The following is a 17,565-nucleotide window of genomic DNA, read 5'->3' as shown; positions in this document are numbered from 1 at the left end:
CCCCTCTACTCTCTTGTGATGAATTGAGTTTCCCCTTTGAAGTTATCTTATCGGATTGAGTCTTTTATGAACACTTGATGTATGTCTTGCCGTGCTTATCTGTGGTGACAATGGGATATCACGCGCCACTTGATGTATGTTTTGGTGACCAACTTGCGCGTTCCGCCCATGACCTATGCATAGGGGTTGGCACACGTTCTTGATTCTCCGGTAGAAACTTTGGGGCACTATTTGAAGTACTTTTATGTTGGTTGGATAAATCTGAGATTGTGTGATGCATATCGTATAATCATGCCCACGGATACTTGAGGTGACAATGGAGTATCTAGGTGACATTAGGGTTTTGGGTTTTGGTTGATTTGTATCTTAAGGTGTTATTCTAGTAAAAACTCCAGGGTTGTTTGTGACACTTATAGGAATAGCCCAACGGATTGATTTGAAAGAATAACTTTGAGGTGGTTTCGTACCCTACCATAATCTCTACGTTTGTTCTCCGCTATTAGTGGCTTCGGAGTGACTCTTTGTTGCATGTTGAGGGCTCGTTATATGATCTATCTATGTTATTATTGTTGCGAGAACTTGCACTAGTGAAAGTATGAACCCTAGGCCTTGTTTCCTATCATTGCAATACCGTTTACGCTCACTTTTACCACTCGCTACCTTGCTGTTTTTATATTTTCAGTTTACAAAAACCTATATCTACTATCTATTTTGCACTTGTATCACCATCTCTTCGCCGAACTAGTGCACCTATACAATTTACCATTGTATTGGGTGTGTTGGGGACACAAGAGACTCTTTGTTATTTGGTTGCAGGGTTGCTTGAGAGAGACCATCTTCATCCTACGCCTCCTACGGATTGATAAACCTTAGGTCATCCACTTGAGGGAAATTTGCTACTGTCCTACAAACCTGTGCACTTGCAGGCCCAACAACGTCTACACGAAGAAGGTTGCGTAGCAGACATCATTCATCCGATGAGATCATCATGGAGCATGTGGGAGCCAACATGGGTATCCAGATCCTGCTATTGTTTATTGACCGGAGAGTCGTCTCGGCCATGTCTGCATGACTCCCGAACCCGTAGGGTCTACTCACTTAAGGTTCGATGATGCTAGGGTTATAGGGAAAGTATGTACGCGGTTACCGAATGTTGTTCGGAGTCCCGGATGAGATCCCGGACGTCACAAGGATTTCCGGAATGGTCCGGAGGTAAAGATTGATATATAGGAAGTATGGTTTTGGCCACCGGAAGTGTTCCGGGCATCACCGGTAGTGTACCGGGACCACCGGAGGGGTCCAGGGGGTCCACCGGGAGGGGCCACCGGCCCCGGAGGCCTACATGGGCCAATAGTGGGAAGGGACCAGCCCCTAGGTGGGCTGGGGCGCCTCCCACCAAAGCCCAAGGCGCCTCCAAGAGGGGAGGGGGCAAACCCTAGGGCAGATGGGCCCTAAGGCCCACCCCAGGTGCGCCTCTCCCTCCCCCCCTTGTGGCCGCCACCCTAGATGGGATCAGGGGCTGCCACACCCCTTGGGGTGGGAACCCTAGAGGGGGCGCAACCCCCTCCCCTCCCCATATATATACTTGAGGTATGGGGGCTGCCCAACACACGATTCGATCTCTCTCTTGGCGCAGCCCTACCCCTCTCCCTCCTCGTCTCTCGTAGTGCTTGGCGAAGCCCTGCTGGAGTTCCGCGCTCCTCCACCACCACCACGCCGTCGTGCTGCTGCTGGACGGAGTCTTCCCCAACCTCTCCTTCTCCCCTTGCTGGATCAAGGCGTGGGAGACGTCACCGGGCTGCACGTGTGTTGAACGCAGAGGCGCCGTTGTTCGACGCTTAGATCGGAATCAACCGCGATCTGAATCGCTACGAGTACGACTCCTTCATCCGCGTTCTTGCAACGCTTCCGCTTAGCGATCTACAAGGGTATGTAGATGCACTCCCCTTCCCCTCGTTGCTAGATTACTCCATAGATTGATCTTGGTGATGCGTAGAAAATTTTAAATTTCTGCTACGATCCCCAACAGTGACATCATGAGCTAGGTCTATGCGTAGTTTCTATGCACGAGTAGAACACAAGTTGTTGTGGGTGTCGATTTTGTCAATTTACTTGTCGTTACTAGTCTTATCTTGATTCGGCGGCATCGTGGGATGAAGTGGCCCGGATCGACCTTACACGTACTCTTACGTGAGACTGATTCAACCGACTGACATGCACTAGTTGCATAAGGTGGCTAGCGGGTGTCTGTCTCTCCCACTTTAGTCGGATTGGATTCGATGAAATGGGTCCTTATGAAGGGTAAATAGAAATTGGCATATCACGTTGTGGTTTTGGCATAGGTAAGAAACGTTCTTGCTAGAAACCTATAGCAGCCACGTAAAAACTTGCAACAACAATTAGCAGACGTCTAACTTGTTTTTGCAGCATGTGCCGTGTGATGTGATATGGCCAAAAGGATGTGATGAATGATATATGTGATGTATGAGATTGATCATGTTCTTGTAATAGGAATCACGACTTGCATGTCGATGAGTATGACAACCGGCAGGAGCCATAGGAGTTGTCTTAATTTATTTATGACCTGCGTGTCAACTTAAACGTCATGTAATTACTTTACTTTATTGCTAAACCGTTAGCCATAGTAGTAGAAGTAATAGACGACAAGACAACTTCAAGAAGACACGATGATGGAGATTATGATGATGGAGATCATGGTGTCATGCCGGTGACAACGATGATCATGGAGCCCCGAAGATGGAGATCAAAAGGAGCAAATGATATTGGCCATATCATGTCACTATTTGATTGCATGTGATGTTTATCATGTTTTACATCTTATTTGCTTAGAATGACGGTAGCTTAAATAAGATGATCCCTCGTAATAATTTCAAGAAAGTGTTCCCCCCAACTGTGCACCGTTGCGAAGGTTCGTTGTTTCGAAGCACCACGTGATGATCGGGTGTGATAGATTCTAACGTTCGAATACAACGGGTGTAAGCCAGATTTACACACGCAATACACTTAGGTTGACTTGACGATCCTAGCATGTACAGACATGGCCTCGGAACACGGAAGACCGAAAGGTCGAGCATGAGTCGTATAGAAGATACGATCAACATGAAGATGTTCACCGATATTGACTAGTCCGTCTCACGTGATGATCGGACACGGCCTAGTTGACTCGAATCATGTTTCACTTAGATGACTAGAGGGATGTCTATCTGAGTGGGAGTTCATTGAATAATTTGATTAGATGAACTTAATTATCATGAACATAGTCTAAATTGTCTTTGCAAATATGTTGTAGATAAATAGCTCACGTTGTAGCTCCCTGTTTCAATACGTTCCTAGAGAAAGACCAAGTTGAAAGATATTGTAAGCAATGATGCGGACTGGGTCCGTAGTCCGAGCAGTGTCCTCACTGCTACACAGAAGGCTTATGTCTTTGATGCACCGCTCGATGTGCAAACCCCTACAACGTCGTCTGTGGATGTTGTGAACACCTGACAGACACATCATGATGACTACTTGATAGTTTAGTGCACCATACTTTACGGCTTAGAATCGGGATTCCAATGACGTTTTGAACGTCATAAGACATATGAGATGTTCCAAGAGCTGAAATTGGGATTTCAGGCTCATGCCCGTGTTGAGAGGTATGAGACCTCTGACAAGTTCTTTTGCCAACAAGATGGAGGAGAATAGCTCAGCTAGCGGGCATGTGCTCAGAATGTCTGGGTGCTACAATCATTTAAATCGAGTGGGAGTTAAACTTCCAGATAAGATAGTGATTGATAGAGTTCTCTAGCCACTATCACTAAGCTACTAGATCTTCGTGATGAACTATGACATGCAAGGGATGGAGTTGATCCCGGAGCTGTTCGCGGTGCTTAAGACCGCAAAAGGTAGAAATCAAGAAGGAGCATCAAGTGTTGATGGTTTAACAAGACCACTGGTTTCAAGAAGGGCAAGGGCTAGAAGGGAAACTTCATGGATGGCAAACCAGTTGCCGCTCCAGTGAAGGAACCCAAGGTTGAACCCAAACCCGAGACTAAGTGCTTCTATTGTAAGGGGAACGGTCACTGGTAGCGGAACTACCCCAAATGCATGGTAGATAACAAGGCTGGCAACTTCAACAAAGTATATACGTGTTATTAATGTGTACCTTACTAGTACTCCTGGTAGCACCTGGGTATTGGATACCGGTTCAGTTGCTATTATTGGTGACTTGAAGCAAAAGCTACGGACTAAATGGAGACTGGCTAAGGGCGAGGTGACGATGTGTGTTGGAAGTGTTTCCAAAGTTGATGAGATCACCATCGCACGCTCCATCTGCCTTCGGGATTAGTATTGAACCTAGATAAATGTTATCAGGTGTCTACGTTGAGCATGAATATGATTAGATCATGTTCATTGCAATACAGTTATTCATTTAAGTTAGAGAATAATGGTTATTCTGTTTACATGAATAATACCTTTCATGGTCATGCACCCTATGTGAATGGTTCAGTGAATCTCGCTCGTAGTAATACACATGTTCACGCCAAAAGATGTAGATAGTACCACTTTCTTGTGGCACTGCCGCTTAGGTCATATTGGCGTAAGATGCATGAAGAAACTCCGTGTCGATGGATGTTTGGAGTCACTTGATTTTGAATCGCTTGACACATGCGAGCCATGCCTCATGGGCAGGATGACTAAGACCCCGTTTTCAGGTACAATGAAACGGGCAAGTGACTTGTTGGAAATCATACATGCTGATGCGTGTGATCCAATGAGAATTGAAGCGTGCGGTGGATATCGCTATTTTCTCATCTTCACTGACGATTTGAGTAGATATAGGTATATTTACTTAATGAAGCACAAGTCTGAAACATATGAAAAGTTCAAGCGGTTTGAGAGTGAAGTTAAGAACCATCATAACAAGAAGATCAAATTCCTACGATCTGATCGATGAGAATTTCTGAGTTATGAGTTTGGCAATCACTTAAGACATTGTGGAATTGTTTCACAGTTGAAGCCACCAGGAACACCACAAGGTAATGGTGTGTCCGGACGTCGTAATCAAACCTTATGAGATATGGTGCGATCTATGATGTCTCTTACCGATCTACCGTTTTCATTTTGAGGATATGCGTTAGAGACAGCTGCATTCACTTTAGATAGGGTACCATCTAAGTCCATCGAGACGACGTCGAACATTGGTTTGGCAAGAAACCAAAGATGTCGTTTCTTAATGTTTGGGGCTGCGATGCTTAAGGCTTCAGCCGGAGAAGCTCGAACCCAAAAGCGGACAAACACATCTTCATAGGATACCCAAAAGTGACAGTTGGGTATACCTTCTATCTCAGATCCAAGGGCAAATTGTTTGTCGCTAAGAACAGGTCCTTTCTCGAGAAGGAGTTTCTCTCGAAAGAATTGAGTGGGAGGAAGATAGAACTTGATGAGGTTGTCGAACCTTTACTTCAACCAGAGAGTGATGCAACACAAAAAGATGTTTTATTTGGCGCCTACGTCTGTTGAATAGGAAGTTAATGATAGTGATCATGAAGCTTCGGATCAAGTTGCTATCGAACCTCATAAGTCGACAAGGATATGTACTACTCCTGAGTGGTACGATAATCCTGCCTTAGATATCATGTTGTTAGACAACAATGAACCTACGAGCTATGGAGAAGCGATGGTGGGCCCGTATTCTGACAAATGGTTAGAAGCCATGAAATCCGAGATAGGATCCATGTATCAGAACAAAGTATGGACTTTGGTGGACTTGCCCGATGATCGGCAAGCCATTGAGAATAAATGGATCTTTAAGAAGAAGACGGACGTGGACGGTAATGTTACCGTCTATGAAGCTCGACTTGTGGCAAAGAGTTTTTCACAAGTTCAAGGAGTTGACTACGATGAGATTTTCTCACCCGTAGCGATGCTTAAGTCCGTCGGAATCATGTTAGCATTAGCTGTATTTTTCGATTATGAAATCTGACAGATGGATGTCAAAAACAAGTTTTCTTACCAGTTTTTCGTAAGAAAGAGTTGTATGTGATACAATCAAAGTTGTCGATCCTAAGGATGCTAAAAGGTATGCTAGCTCCAGCAATCCTTCTATGGACTAGAGCAAGCATCTCGGAGTCAGAATACATGCTTTGATGGAGTGATCAAAGCTTTTAGGTCTATACAATGTTTGCTAGAAACTTGTATTTACAAGAAAGTGAGTGGGAGCACTACAACATTTCTGATAAGTATATGTGGATGACATATAGTTGATCCAAAATAATGTAGAATTTCTGGAAAGCATAAACGGTTGTTTGAAGAGTGATTTTTAAAGGGAGACCTGGATAAAGCTGCTTACATATTGGGCATCAAGATCTATAGAGATAGATCAAGACGCCTGATAATATTTTCAAAGAACGCACACCTTGACATGTTTTTGAAGGAGTTCAAAATAGATCAGTCAAAGAAGGGGTTCTTACCTGAGTTGTAAGGTGTGAAGTTGAGTAAGACTCAAAGATTGACCACGACAGAAGAAAGAGGAAGGACGAAGGTCGTCCCCTATGCTTTTGTCCTAGGCTCTATACGGTATGCCATGCTGAAGTACCGCACCTGATGTGTGCCTTGCCACATGTCTGGCAAGAGGGTACAGAGGTGATCTAGGAGAGGATCACCAGATAGCGGTCGAAAATATCCTTAGAGGAATAAGGAAATGTTTCTCGGTTATGGAGATGATAAAGAGTTCGACGTAAAGAGTTACATCGATGCAAGATTAACACCTATCCGGATAGCTCTGAGTAGAGATACAGGATACGTATAATGGAGCAACAATTTGGAATAGCTCCAAGTGGAACGTGGTAGCAGCATCTATGATATGACATAAAGTTTTGCGAAATACATAGGGATCTGAATATGGCAAGACCCGTTGACTACAACCTCTCTCACAAGCATAACATGATCAAACCCAGAACTCTTTGAGTGTTTATCACATAGTGATGTGAACTAGATCATTGAGTCTAGTAGACTCTTGGATGTTGGTCACATGGCGATGTGACCTGTGAGTGTTAATCACCTGGCGATGTGAACTAGATTATTGACTCTAGTGCAAGTGGGAGACTGTTGGAAATATGCCCTAGAGGCAATACTAAATTGGTTATTATTATATTTTCTTGTTCATGATAATCATTTATTATCCATGCTAGAATTGTATTGATAGGAAACTCAGATACATGTGTGGATACATAGACAACACCATGTCCCTAGTAAGCCTCTAGTTGACTAGCTCGTTGATCAATAGACGGTTACGGTTTCCTGACCATGGACACTGGATGTCGTTGATAACGGGATCACATCATTAGGAGAATGATGTGATGGACAAGACCCAATCCTAAGCCTAGCACAAGATCGTGTAGTTCGTATGCTAAAGCTTTTCCAATGTCAAGTATCATTTCCTTAGACCATGAGATTGTGCAACTCCCGGATACCGTAGGAGTGCTTTGGGTGTGCCAAACGTCACAACGTAACTGGGTGGCTATAAAGGTGCACTACGGGTATCTCCGAAAGTGTCTGTTGGGTTGGCACGAATCGAGACTGGGATTTGTCACTCAGTGTAAACGGAGAGGTATCTCTGGGCCCACTCGATAGGACATCATCATAATGTGCACAATGTGACCAAGGAGTTGATCACGGGATGATGTGTTACGGAACGAGTAAAGAGACTTGCCGGTAACGAGATTGAACAAGGTATCGGAATACCGACGATCGAATCTCGGGCAAGTATCGTACCGATAGACAAAGGGAATTGTATACGGGATTGATTGAATCCTTGACATCGTGGTTCATCCGATGAGATCATCGTGGAGCATGTGGGAGCCAACATGGGTATCCGAATCCCGCTGTTGGTTATTGACCGGAGAGTTGTCTCGGCGATGTCTGCATGACTCCCGAACCCGTATGGTCTACACACTTAAGGTTCGATGACGCTAGGGTTATAGGGAAAGTATGTACGCGGTTATCGAATGTTGTTCGGAGTCCCGGATGAGATCCCGGACGTCACGAGGATTTCTAGAATGGTCCGGAGGTAAAGATTGATATATATAGGAAGTATGGTTTTGGCCACCGGAAGTGTTCCGGGCATCACCGATAGTGTACCGGGACCACCGGAGGGGTCCGGGTGTCCACCGGCCCCGAAGGCCTACATGGGCCAATAGTGGGAAGGGACCAGCCCCTAGGTGGGCTGGGGCGCCTCCCACCAAAGCCCAAGGCGCCTCCAAGAGGGGAGGGGGCAAACCCTAGGGCAGATGGGCCCTAAGGCCCACCCCAGGTGCGCCTCTCCCTCTCCCCCTTGTGGCCGCCACCCTAGATGGGATCAGGGGCTGCCGCACCCCTTGGGGTGGGAACCCTAGAGGGGGCGCAGCCCCCTCCCCTCCCCATATATATACTTGAGGTATGGGGCCTGCCCAACACACGATTCGATCTCTCTCTTGGCGCAGCCCTACCCCTCTCCCTCCTCGTCTCTCGCAGTGCTTGGCGAAGCCCTGCTGGAGTTCCGCGCTCCTCCACCACCACCACGCCGTCGTGCTGCTGCTGGACGGAGTCTTCCCAACCTCTCCTTCTCCCCTTGCTGGATCAAGGCGTGGGAGACGTCACCGGGCTACACGTCTGTTGAACGCGGAGGTGCAGTTGTTCGGCGCTTAGATCGGAATCAACCGCGATCTGAATCGCTATGAGTACGACTCCTTCATCCGCGTTCTTGCAACGCTTCCGCTTAGCGATCTACAAGGGTATGTAGATGCACTCCCCTTCCCCTCGTTGCTAGATTACTCCATAGATTGATCTTGGTGATGCGTAGAAAATTTTAAATTTCTATTACGATCCCCAACAAGATCATCATCCACTCGACCATGAAGCTATGTTCCACTCGACAGCCTTGAAGACACCCGACCATGCGAACAACCATTCGACCACCAGAAGATGTGAAGCCACTCACTCCGCAACTTTCAGGATTTAAGTCATAGCTTTATGGTCATTTATAGCACTTTACTCCGGACGTTACCAGTAACGCTCCTCCTTTATGAACATTGAACTTTGTGTAACGGAGGGGAGCTGAGGTCCTGGCGCACTCTATATAAGCCACCCCTCTCCTCTGGGACAAGGGTTCACACCTTTTGTAATTCACACACATATATCCAGTCGACCACCTCCGGGCTCCGAGACGTAGGGCTGTTACTTTCTCTGAGAAGGGCCTGAACTCGTAAAACTCGCGTGTACAACTCCTCCATAGCTAGGATCTTGCCTCTACATTCCTACCCCCCTATTCTACTGTCAGGCTTAGAACCACGACAGGGGGTGCTCTGCTTAACCAAATTGAACAAAGGGGACCAACGATGACTACGGGCTTTTAGTCGGCGAGAGTGTGAAGGGCCGATGACCGACATGCAAGAGGAGGAAGAGTGACAAGGTTGTCTGGTGGGCATCGGGCAACGATGACAAATGGGCGGGGACAGGTGACTTTCTTTTACAGGTTTAAAAAATGTATTATTGAAAAAATACATAGTTCATGAATTCCAATATTTGTTCCCAATTTTTAAATATGTTCAGGAAAAAATACAATGGATTATAAAAATATGTGATTAGTTTTCTTACAAATCTGACATCTTTCATCGTATTCATCATACCCTCGAAAGTTGTTGTTGTAGTTGTTCTAGCCTCCCCCTATTGTTGGTGTAGAAGGGGCGACCACCTTTGTTGTTGTAGTTATGTCCTTCGCCGCCACCTAAGTTGGAGTAGTGGCCACCACAGTAGTGGCTACCACCATCACCGCCGTGGCCTCCGCCACCACCGCCGTTGGGGTTGGAGTAGTGGTCGCCGCCCTTGGAGTTGGAGTAGTGGCCGCCGCCGCCGCTATTTCCACCATGACAAGAGCCGCCATCACCACCGCTGGCGGGTTGCCCGCAAAAGCCCTTGGATAAGCCACCAAGGCCGCGGGAAGCAGCGTTGGTCGACGACTTGAAGGCACTGGCACCTGTGCCCTGGAACATGTCGACTCGTTGGTCGAACGTGGCCACCATGCTGAAGAGCTCGTCGACTGTGATCAGATCAACATGTACATCCACAGCTCTTAATGGGCTGGTAGTCCATATCAAGCCGAGATATGATGTGGGACACAAGCTCATGTTCATCTATGGGCTTTCTTGCCGCTGCTAGCACATCGGCAAGGCCACACATGTGCCCGAAATAGGCAGTGGCAGACTGGGTTCCCTTCTGGGCAGTGGTGAGAGTGATGCGGATGTGGTTGTGGCGAGATCGAGACTGGGCAAAGAACATGTTGGCGAGGGCCGACCAGATGGCATGGGAGGTTTCCAGAGATGCGACTTAGACCGACACCTCTTTGGAAAGATTGTGGAGGAGGTATGCAATGATCTGCTGATCTTGGATTAGCCAAGGCGCATAAGCAGGGTTCGAGACAGCCTGATCTTTGCCCTCGGCATTCTTGCTGGTTATGGTTTTGGGAGGTTGTTCTACACTTTTGTTGATGTACCCAAAGAGACCCGCCCCCATAATCTAGGAACGAGCTTGAGCACGCCAGAGAACGTAGTTGGATGTAGTGAGGGGGGTCGGAGACATTGTTGTTGAGGCTGGAGGAGACAACCAAGCTGGATGTCGACATAGTCGAATCAAGGATGGAAGGGATGGCTAGACAAAGGGGAAGAGGACAGCTCTGTCTGTATACCATGTGAAATATTGCATGGAAGCGTCTCACCTCTCCATACAGGGAGAGCCCGCATATATATTGTATTGATCTGAACGAGAGACGTCTGGTGGCATTACATCGATAGGTTGTTAGCAACGAACAACCAGAGGAGATACATGTGGGATGGGGAGAAGAGATAGAAAGAAAATAAACATAATAATAAGAGAATATAATCTATCTCTCTAACTACACAAGACTTGTTATTACACAAGGTGATGGCTGCGCCACATGATGCTAGATGTAACGTGACATGTTGACACATGTTTAACAGGAGGCAGATGCAAAGTTTTGTTTGTGCAAAGGATTAAATGTTTGGGTCACATTGACGGACGGGAAAAATCGTCATCGTTGCATGCATTGCATAATAATTGCATCGGCAGGTGAAAAGGTTTTGTTTGCCCCGACGGCTACCTTCTCGGTTGGCAGTGCAATGGCGTCTCCTCGTGATGATGAACGAGTAGTAAATGGCATGCAGCAAATTTATGCGGACCGGACGCAAGCATATCTAGGCCGCCGTTTCCGTTTGACTTCCCGAGTGCACTTTCCTCTCCCTATGTCGCTCTCTCTCCATATATATATATATATATATATATATATATATATATATATATATATAGCTAGATGCAACAAAATAATTCCTCTCACTAGCCTTCCATCCTACTCCACCAAGCCGATCTCCAGAATGGCAGAGCAATGCAAGATTTCTGCTTCCATGGTGCCTGCATCCGAGGAAAGGTCATATGCGCGGTCATATGTGGTCAAGGTAATGGATATTCAAGAGCTAAGGCGCTTCTCAAGAACGGCCAGTGTGTCACTTCTACCCCTTTCGGTGTTGGCGGCCACAGCTGGGTCGTGAGATATTACCCAAACGGTGAGCGTGAGGACTATGACGATTTTATATCTCTTTATCTCCGGCTTGAATCTGCCGATGCCGAAGATGTGAAGGCAAAATTCACATTCAGAGTACTTGACAAGAATGGAGAACCGGTGCCTTCATACAGACGTACCAGCAAGTATACCTTCTCAAGTAAAGGTTCAGGCAGGGGTTGGCATGACTACATCAAGAGGGATGATCTGGACGTATCGTCGCATCTGAGGGACAATTGTCTCAGCATCAGGTGTGATGTCACCATCATGAAGGAGATCCACGGCGAAGAAGCAAGGGTTCCTCCAAGCGACCTCGACCGGCATCTCGGCGACCTCCTAAAGAACAAGGACGCAGCAGACCTGACTTTCCAAGTTGGCGGGCAGAGTTTCTCCGCTCACAGGTGCGTCCTCGCTGCTCGGTCATCCGTCTTCAAAGCGAAGCTCCTCGGCGCCATGAAGGAGAGTTGTTCTGCTGCCAGCCCTATTGAAATCTGTGACATGGAAGCTCATGTGTTCAAGTCCTTGCTCCATTTCATGTACACCGATTCGGTCCCTCCGAAGCTTGATGTGGCGATGGCTGGCCACCTTCTAGTGGCGGCTGACAGGTACAATGTTGTGAGGCTGAAGCAGATATGCGAGGAGAAATTGTGCGCTCACATCAATTCCAACATGGTGGCCACCAGTTTGGCTCTGGCGGAGCAGCATGGCTTCCCTCGTCTCAAAGAGGCTTGTCTACAGTTCCTTGATTCTCCTTCCAATTTCAAAGCTATGATGGCAAGCGCCGGTTATGAGCATCTCACATCTAGCTGCCCGTCTGTTCTCAAGGAGCTCATAGCTAGAATCCTCCCTGCTGAATGGAGCGTCGCAAAGGAGGTTGTCATGAAAATGTGAAAGTAACGCCTACACTATTATTATTATCATATATGTCATCCAAGTTTAGTACTAATGGTTATGCTACTTCTCTATATATCCATGGTTGCTTGAGTGTTTACAACAAATATGCTATCGACCACTTTCTTTTTCCTTGTTAGAAAAAGAATAAACGTCATGTTTTAATTGTTATGCTACTTTTCCATGTATGCAGTGGCGGATCCAGGAATTGAACTTAGCCGGGGCGAAACATTGAAGGTATAAAAAATTTGATCGACAAATGCAAGTCCGCTGAACCAAATCTCATAAAATTCAAATATGAAGCTAGATGCACTCGAAAATTTACATGACCAATGATTTAGAACATTTCAAGATTCTCAAGAACTAGGTTGTAACCACCTAAAATCACAAAATATAACATAAAGGTCAGACATAACTACTAACTTGGACTCCTGCTGCTTGAATAATTCATTCCATGGCCCAAAATATCTAACTCCATGACTAAAAGATACCTACAACAGGTGAACAAGCTGATATCAATACATGTATTGGAACAAGTAAGCAAATAGTTTGAAACAGATAACAGAAGTTGGAATGGATTGGCTAGAAATTGAAGGAACAGGAGCTTGAGATTCAGTAGCAAAGAATGGATTGGACTATTTACCTGCTGGCTGCACTTGCTGATTTTGCAAACAGCAGATGCGCGTTTGCATGAGCTCGATCTCGATCCACTGCCGCCGCTGCCTCCTCCCTCACAGGCCACGCTCGGCACCGTTGCTTCTTTCCGTTCGCCCATAGGTGCCCGCGGCCGGTGGCCCGGCGAGGCAGAGCTCTTCGGCGATGAGGCGGCGGCCCGGCGAGGCGGAGCTTTGTGGCGGCGAGCCGGCGACGGCTAGGTTACTCTCGCTGCTGCTCCGCTCGATTGGGGATTTTCTGGTGTGCGTGTACGAGTACGACGAGGTCGAAGGATTGGGTGTGGTGTGGCCGTGCTAACTGGTTTTAGGCCGTGGACTGGGCTTTTGTGCCTCCCGTGCAAATCCCCACATATTGGCCCATGTACTGAAAGAATGAACCGTATTTTTTTGTATACGTATTTTCAGCTACCCGGGGCGGCCGACCATGCTCGCCCCTACCGTGGCGCCGCCACTGCATGTATGGTTGGATGGGTGTTTCAGAACAAAGAATGTTAGTATCATTCATTCAATCTGTATGTTCAGGCGAGTAGAATGGTATTCTTGCAGTTCTGCCAGATAAAACCTGAATTTTGTTCACGTTTTAGGTTTTACTGAAATCAGAAACAACGTATGCGTGCCGCTAATTGCAGCGAGATTTGGTGCCCGGGTGCACGTTGAGAACTCCATCTCAGTCAGAAGACAAAATCATTTTCTGATGAGGGATTGAACCGGAGAATGAACGGCAAGAACCACCGCATCACTCTTGACATCTAAGAGAAATGCACCTGCCAACCTTGATACTGATTCCCAAGTTTAGAACCGCGAGGGCAAAAGCTTTCAGCTAGCAGAATCACAAGAAATGCTGGGGTTTTCCTACACCTTTGTATATATCTCAATGCGAATTGTAGTTCTGAATTCCCATCTCATTGTGTCCGAGGTGCTCCTATCATTGACGCTAAGCAACCGTTGGAGAACTATTTTGCAGAATTAACGAACAAGACAAGCTATGTACGTACAACACAAAACTGAATTACTGTAGGATACCACCTGAATTTTGGATCACATCAGGCTATTCAACGCAGTTCAGTATGTGCTAACCAAACAGAAACTCGACTGATTTGGGTTTCCAATTAAGTGCCAAAGTAGAGAAAGGTAAGACAACTTATGACTTACGTTGTGATTTTCTCCCCAGCAACCAATTAATTAGCTTCAGACCACCTTCTAGCATCGTCTGTATGTACAAATAATGCAAATACCAGCTATTTCCATTCAACTACTTTTATGTACTTATATATCTAATAAATATAACAGTCCAGACAACTTTCTGATGTTTAGAAGCACAGCAGTTGCAGAATACTACAACAGTTGCAGAATACAGCAGTTTCAGTAAACTGTTCTTCCGACAGTTTTCATTACACTGTTGTCCAACACAGGTTGATCACTGAATTATATCTTGCCATGGCGCGTCTCACCTGGCTCCTGCCATGATGGTGTTTCGCCCACTGCGAGGCGGAGTGCCATCTCACCTTGGCGAGCGCTCTACTGGGAAGGCCCTTTACTGCAGCATCGGGTTTTCTGTTTTCCTATTCTGCACCATTTGCTTTCCTTTTTATTTCGTGTTCTATGTTTATTTCCTGATTTTCTTAGGTTTCTTTGTTTCCGGTTTCCATGGTTTTTAAATTTTTTATTCAACACATTTCTATTTTTTCACACAAAATGTACAATATTCATATACATCGGAGAAATTTTTTTCATGCATGTTTAGCATTTTTCAATAATACAATTAACATATTTTTAAATATTCTTTTGATGTCTACTTTGTGTATAATTCATATACACCAGGAAGATTATTTATTATATCTTTAACAGTTCAGTAAATTTTGGAATATACCTATTAAAATTTGTTCAATTATTTGAAAGTTTTGGAATATTAACATTATCTAATTTCCGAAATGTTTTTAAAATTTTAAATATATTTCAAATATGTAAAAAAGTAGTTAAGCAAAGATGATAAAATATATAGAATAGATGAATTTCAATGTACACTTGTTCAGATGGAGATGGCATGGTCATGGACAATTCAACAAATGTTTAGTCATCAAACTATGTTTATATTGTTATCCATAATTTATTTTCTTTACTTAGTAAATTATTATTTTTATAATTGTTGACAACATACGTTGTTATTGTATGATGTCTCAGTTTGTGAAGATTAAGAAGATTGTTGGTGAAAAGGTGATCAAGCTACACTTATAATCGCTGGCACACACAGTGGAGGTGAAGTCCACCTCTAGCAGGAAGGCAGAGTAGCCCGATGCACAAAGAACTCACGAAAATGACTTTGTGATGGATGTCATCCAAGGACTTGCACTAGTGCAGAACCGGGCAATAGCACCGGTTCGTGATGCCCTTTAGTGCCGGTTCGGTAACCGGCACTAAAGTGTGGGCACTAAGCCCCCCCCCCCCCCCCCCAGTACCGGTTCAGCATGAACCGGTGCTAAAGGGCAACCACGTGGCACGAGCCAGCTCCGAGGGCAGGGAGCCCTTTAGTACCGGTTGGTGACACCAACCGGTATTAAAAGGTTGTGGGGTTTTGGGTTTATGATTTCTTTTTCATTTAATTTTGTGTTTTCTATTTAATTCTTTTTCGTTTGCTGGTATTTTACGATACTACATATTGTACACATTATGCATATATATAAATAGTATTTCCAGTAGAACTGATCATATATATATATATATATCATCGAATGTCTCACAACCACCATTAATTCACACACACACACACACACACACACACACACACATATATATATATATATACACACAATTAGCTAGCTATATACAATTTCTCCTAATTGGTGCCTTCGGAGCCAGTGACATTAGCCTAATTGGTGCCTTCGGAGCACGTTGACAATTAGAAGTGGTTCATGGGGGCGGTAGCGGGTAATAGTATTCTCCTTTGGGATTTATGACCTGGTCGACCAAAAACCCCGCTATTTCCTCTTGAATTGCTTGTATGCGCTCCGTTGGTAGGAGCTTCTCCTGCACCTCTCTGAACTGTTAAGAAGGAGATCAATATGCATGTGTATTAGTTGTGTGACTAGATAACGATAATGGTGTAAAAATTGTGAATAGTGTTCTGACAAACGTACCCACTAGTCCTGTCTTTGAGATCTGCTCCTTTCGGACGACATCATGTGAATGTTCTCGCAAACGTAGTATGCACACAGATTATTTCCCGGCGCCTACTTCAGGGCCTTTACGAGAATGGAATTTGATCAGATAATAATTAATCAAGCATGATAATTAAAGAGATGGCAGCTAGCTAGCTAGTACTACTTAATTACTTACCTTGGGTCGATACCATTTCAGCTTTCGTTTCCATTGGCCTGGAGTGACGCTGATGAACTTTGCCCAAGCCCTGCCCGCCGACAAAGAAAATGAATAAAGGGGTTATTAAATAGTTCATATCAGGAAATGACGAACTAAATAGGCCGAGATATAGTTAATAATGATTGAAATTACCTGTTGACTATCCCAAACAAGATGTTGTAGTCACTTTCTTTTTTAAGTAGTGAGTCCAGTATTTCAACTGTTTCTTCATCAACTTTAATGATTAATAAGATCCAGTAAAATCTGTATGCACACACGTTTGCATGTCTTAATTAAGCGGGCATATGTAAGTAAAAACATGTAGCTAGCTAGTAGGCAAAAACAGAATTTGTAGTATAAGACAGTGTGACTCACTAGAAGTTGTAAGGAAGTAATATATCTTCATTGGTATTGAGGCACTTGAAGAACTCTAGTATGCTTTCCTCTACACTTTTTTCATAATATGCATCTAATTTCCATGTGTATTCATTAATGGTATTTGGGTCAATGAACCCAATGCCATAGCGTCCACCTTTTTTCATTTCATACATCTTCATCCTGCATAATACCACATAAAAGAATATAGTAAGGATAATCACAGGTAATGATTGATCAAAATGATCACTACAGCTAGCTTGAGACTTAAATTACAGAAAGAAATCACTTACAGACAATAGCAACTGACGATAGATTTGTCGAGTGCGTCTTGATTGTATAACTGAAATAGTTCTGAATACTCAACGGACACATCTTTCTCATGGAAGTAATGATCCTTCTTGACATTCACCATGAGGGACTCTCGATTGGAAATCTTGGTAATGTCCATGTACCATTGATGCAATTCATACATTCTCGTTGGGAGCTTCTTGACCTCGTCTGGCTCGACCAAAGGTTGGCCCCGGACATATTTCCGTTTTATTTCCTCCTCTCTAAGCGGAGACATGGGCTCGATATCGAGGAGTTGTCCAACAGTGATCTTGAGGATTTCAGCCTGCCTTATATGCTCCTCGGTTATTACCACATCGCCCAGCT

The 17,565-nt window shown here is 45.0% G+C and overlaps 1 protein-coding gene across 1 annotated transcript; it reads left to right on the top strand.

Annotated features, from left to right (window-relative positions):
• The first annotated feature begins 11,429 nt into the window (after window positions 1-11,429).
• Window positions 11,430-12,505, top strand: LOC125527314 (BTB/POZ and MATH domain-containing protein 2-like). The gene is made up of 2 exons (XM_087542460.1): window positions 11,430-11,494; window positions 11,527-12,505. The coding sequence occupies exons 1-2, from the start codon at window positions 11,430-11,432 to the stop codon at window positions 12,503-12,505; spliced, it is 1,044 nt and encodes a 347-aa protein (XP_087398586.1).
• Window positions 12,506-17,565: the final 5,060 nt, after the last annotated feature.

Source organism: Triticum urartu, chromosome 1A (genome assembly GCF_056163025.1).
Source record: "Triticum urartu cultivar PI428250 chromosome 1A, HENAU_Tu73, whole genome shotgun sequence".
NCBI lineage: Eukaryota > Viridiplantae > Streptophyta > Magnoliopsida > Poales > Poaceae > Triticum > Triticum urartu.
The sequence above is the reverse complement of the archived record's forward strand: the minus strand, read 5'-3'. Positions and strand labels throughout refer to the sequence as shown.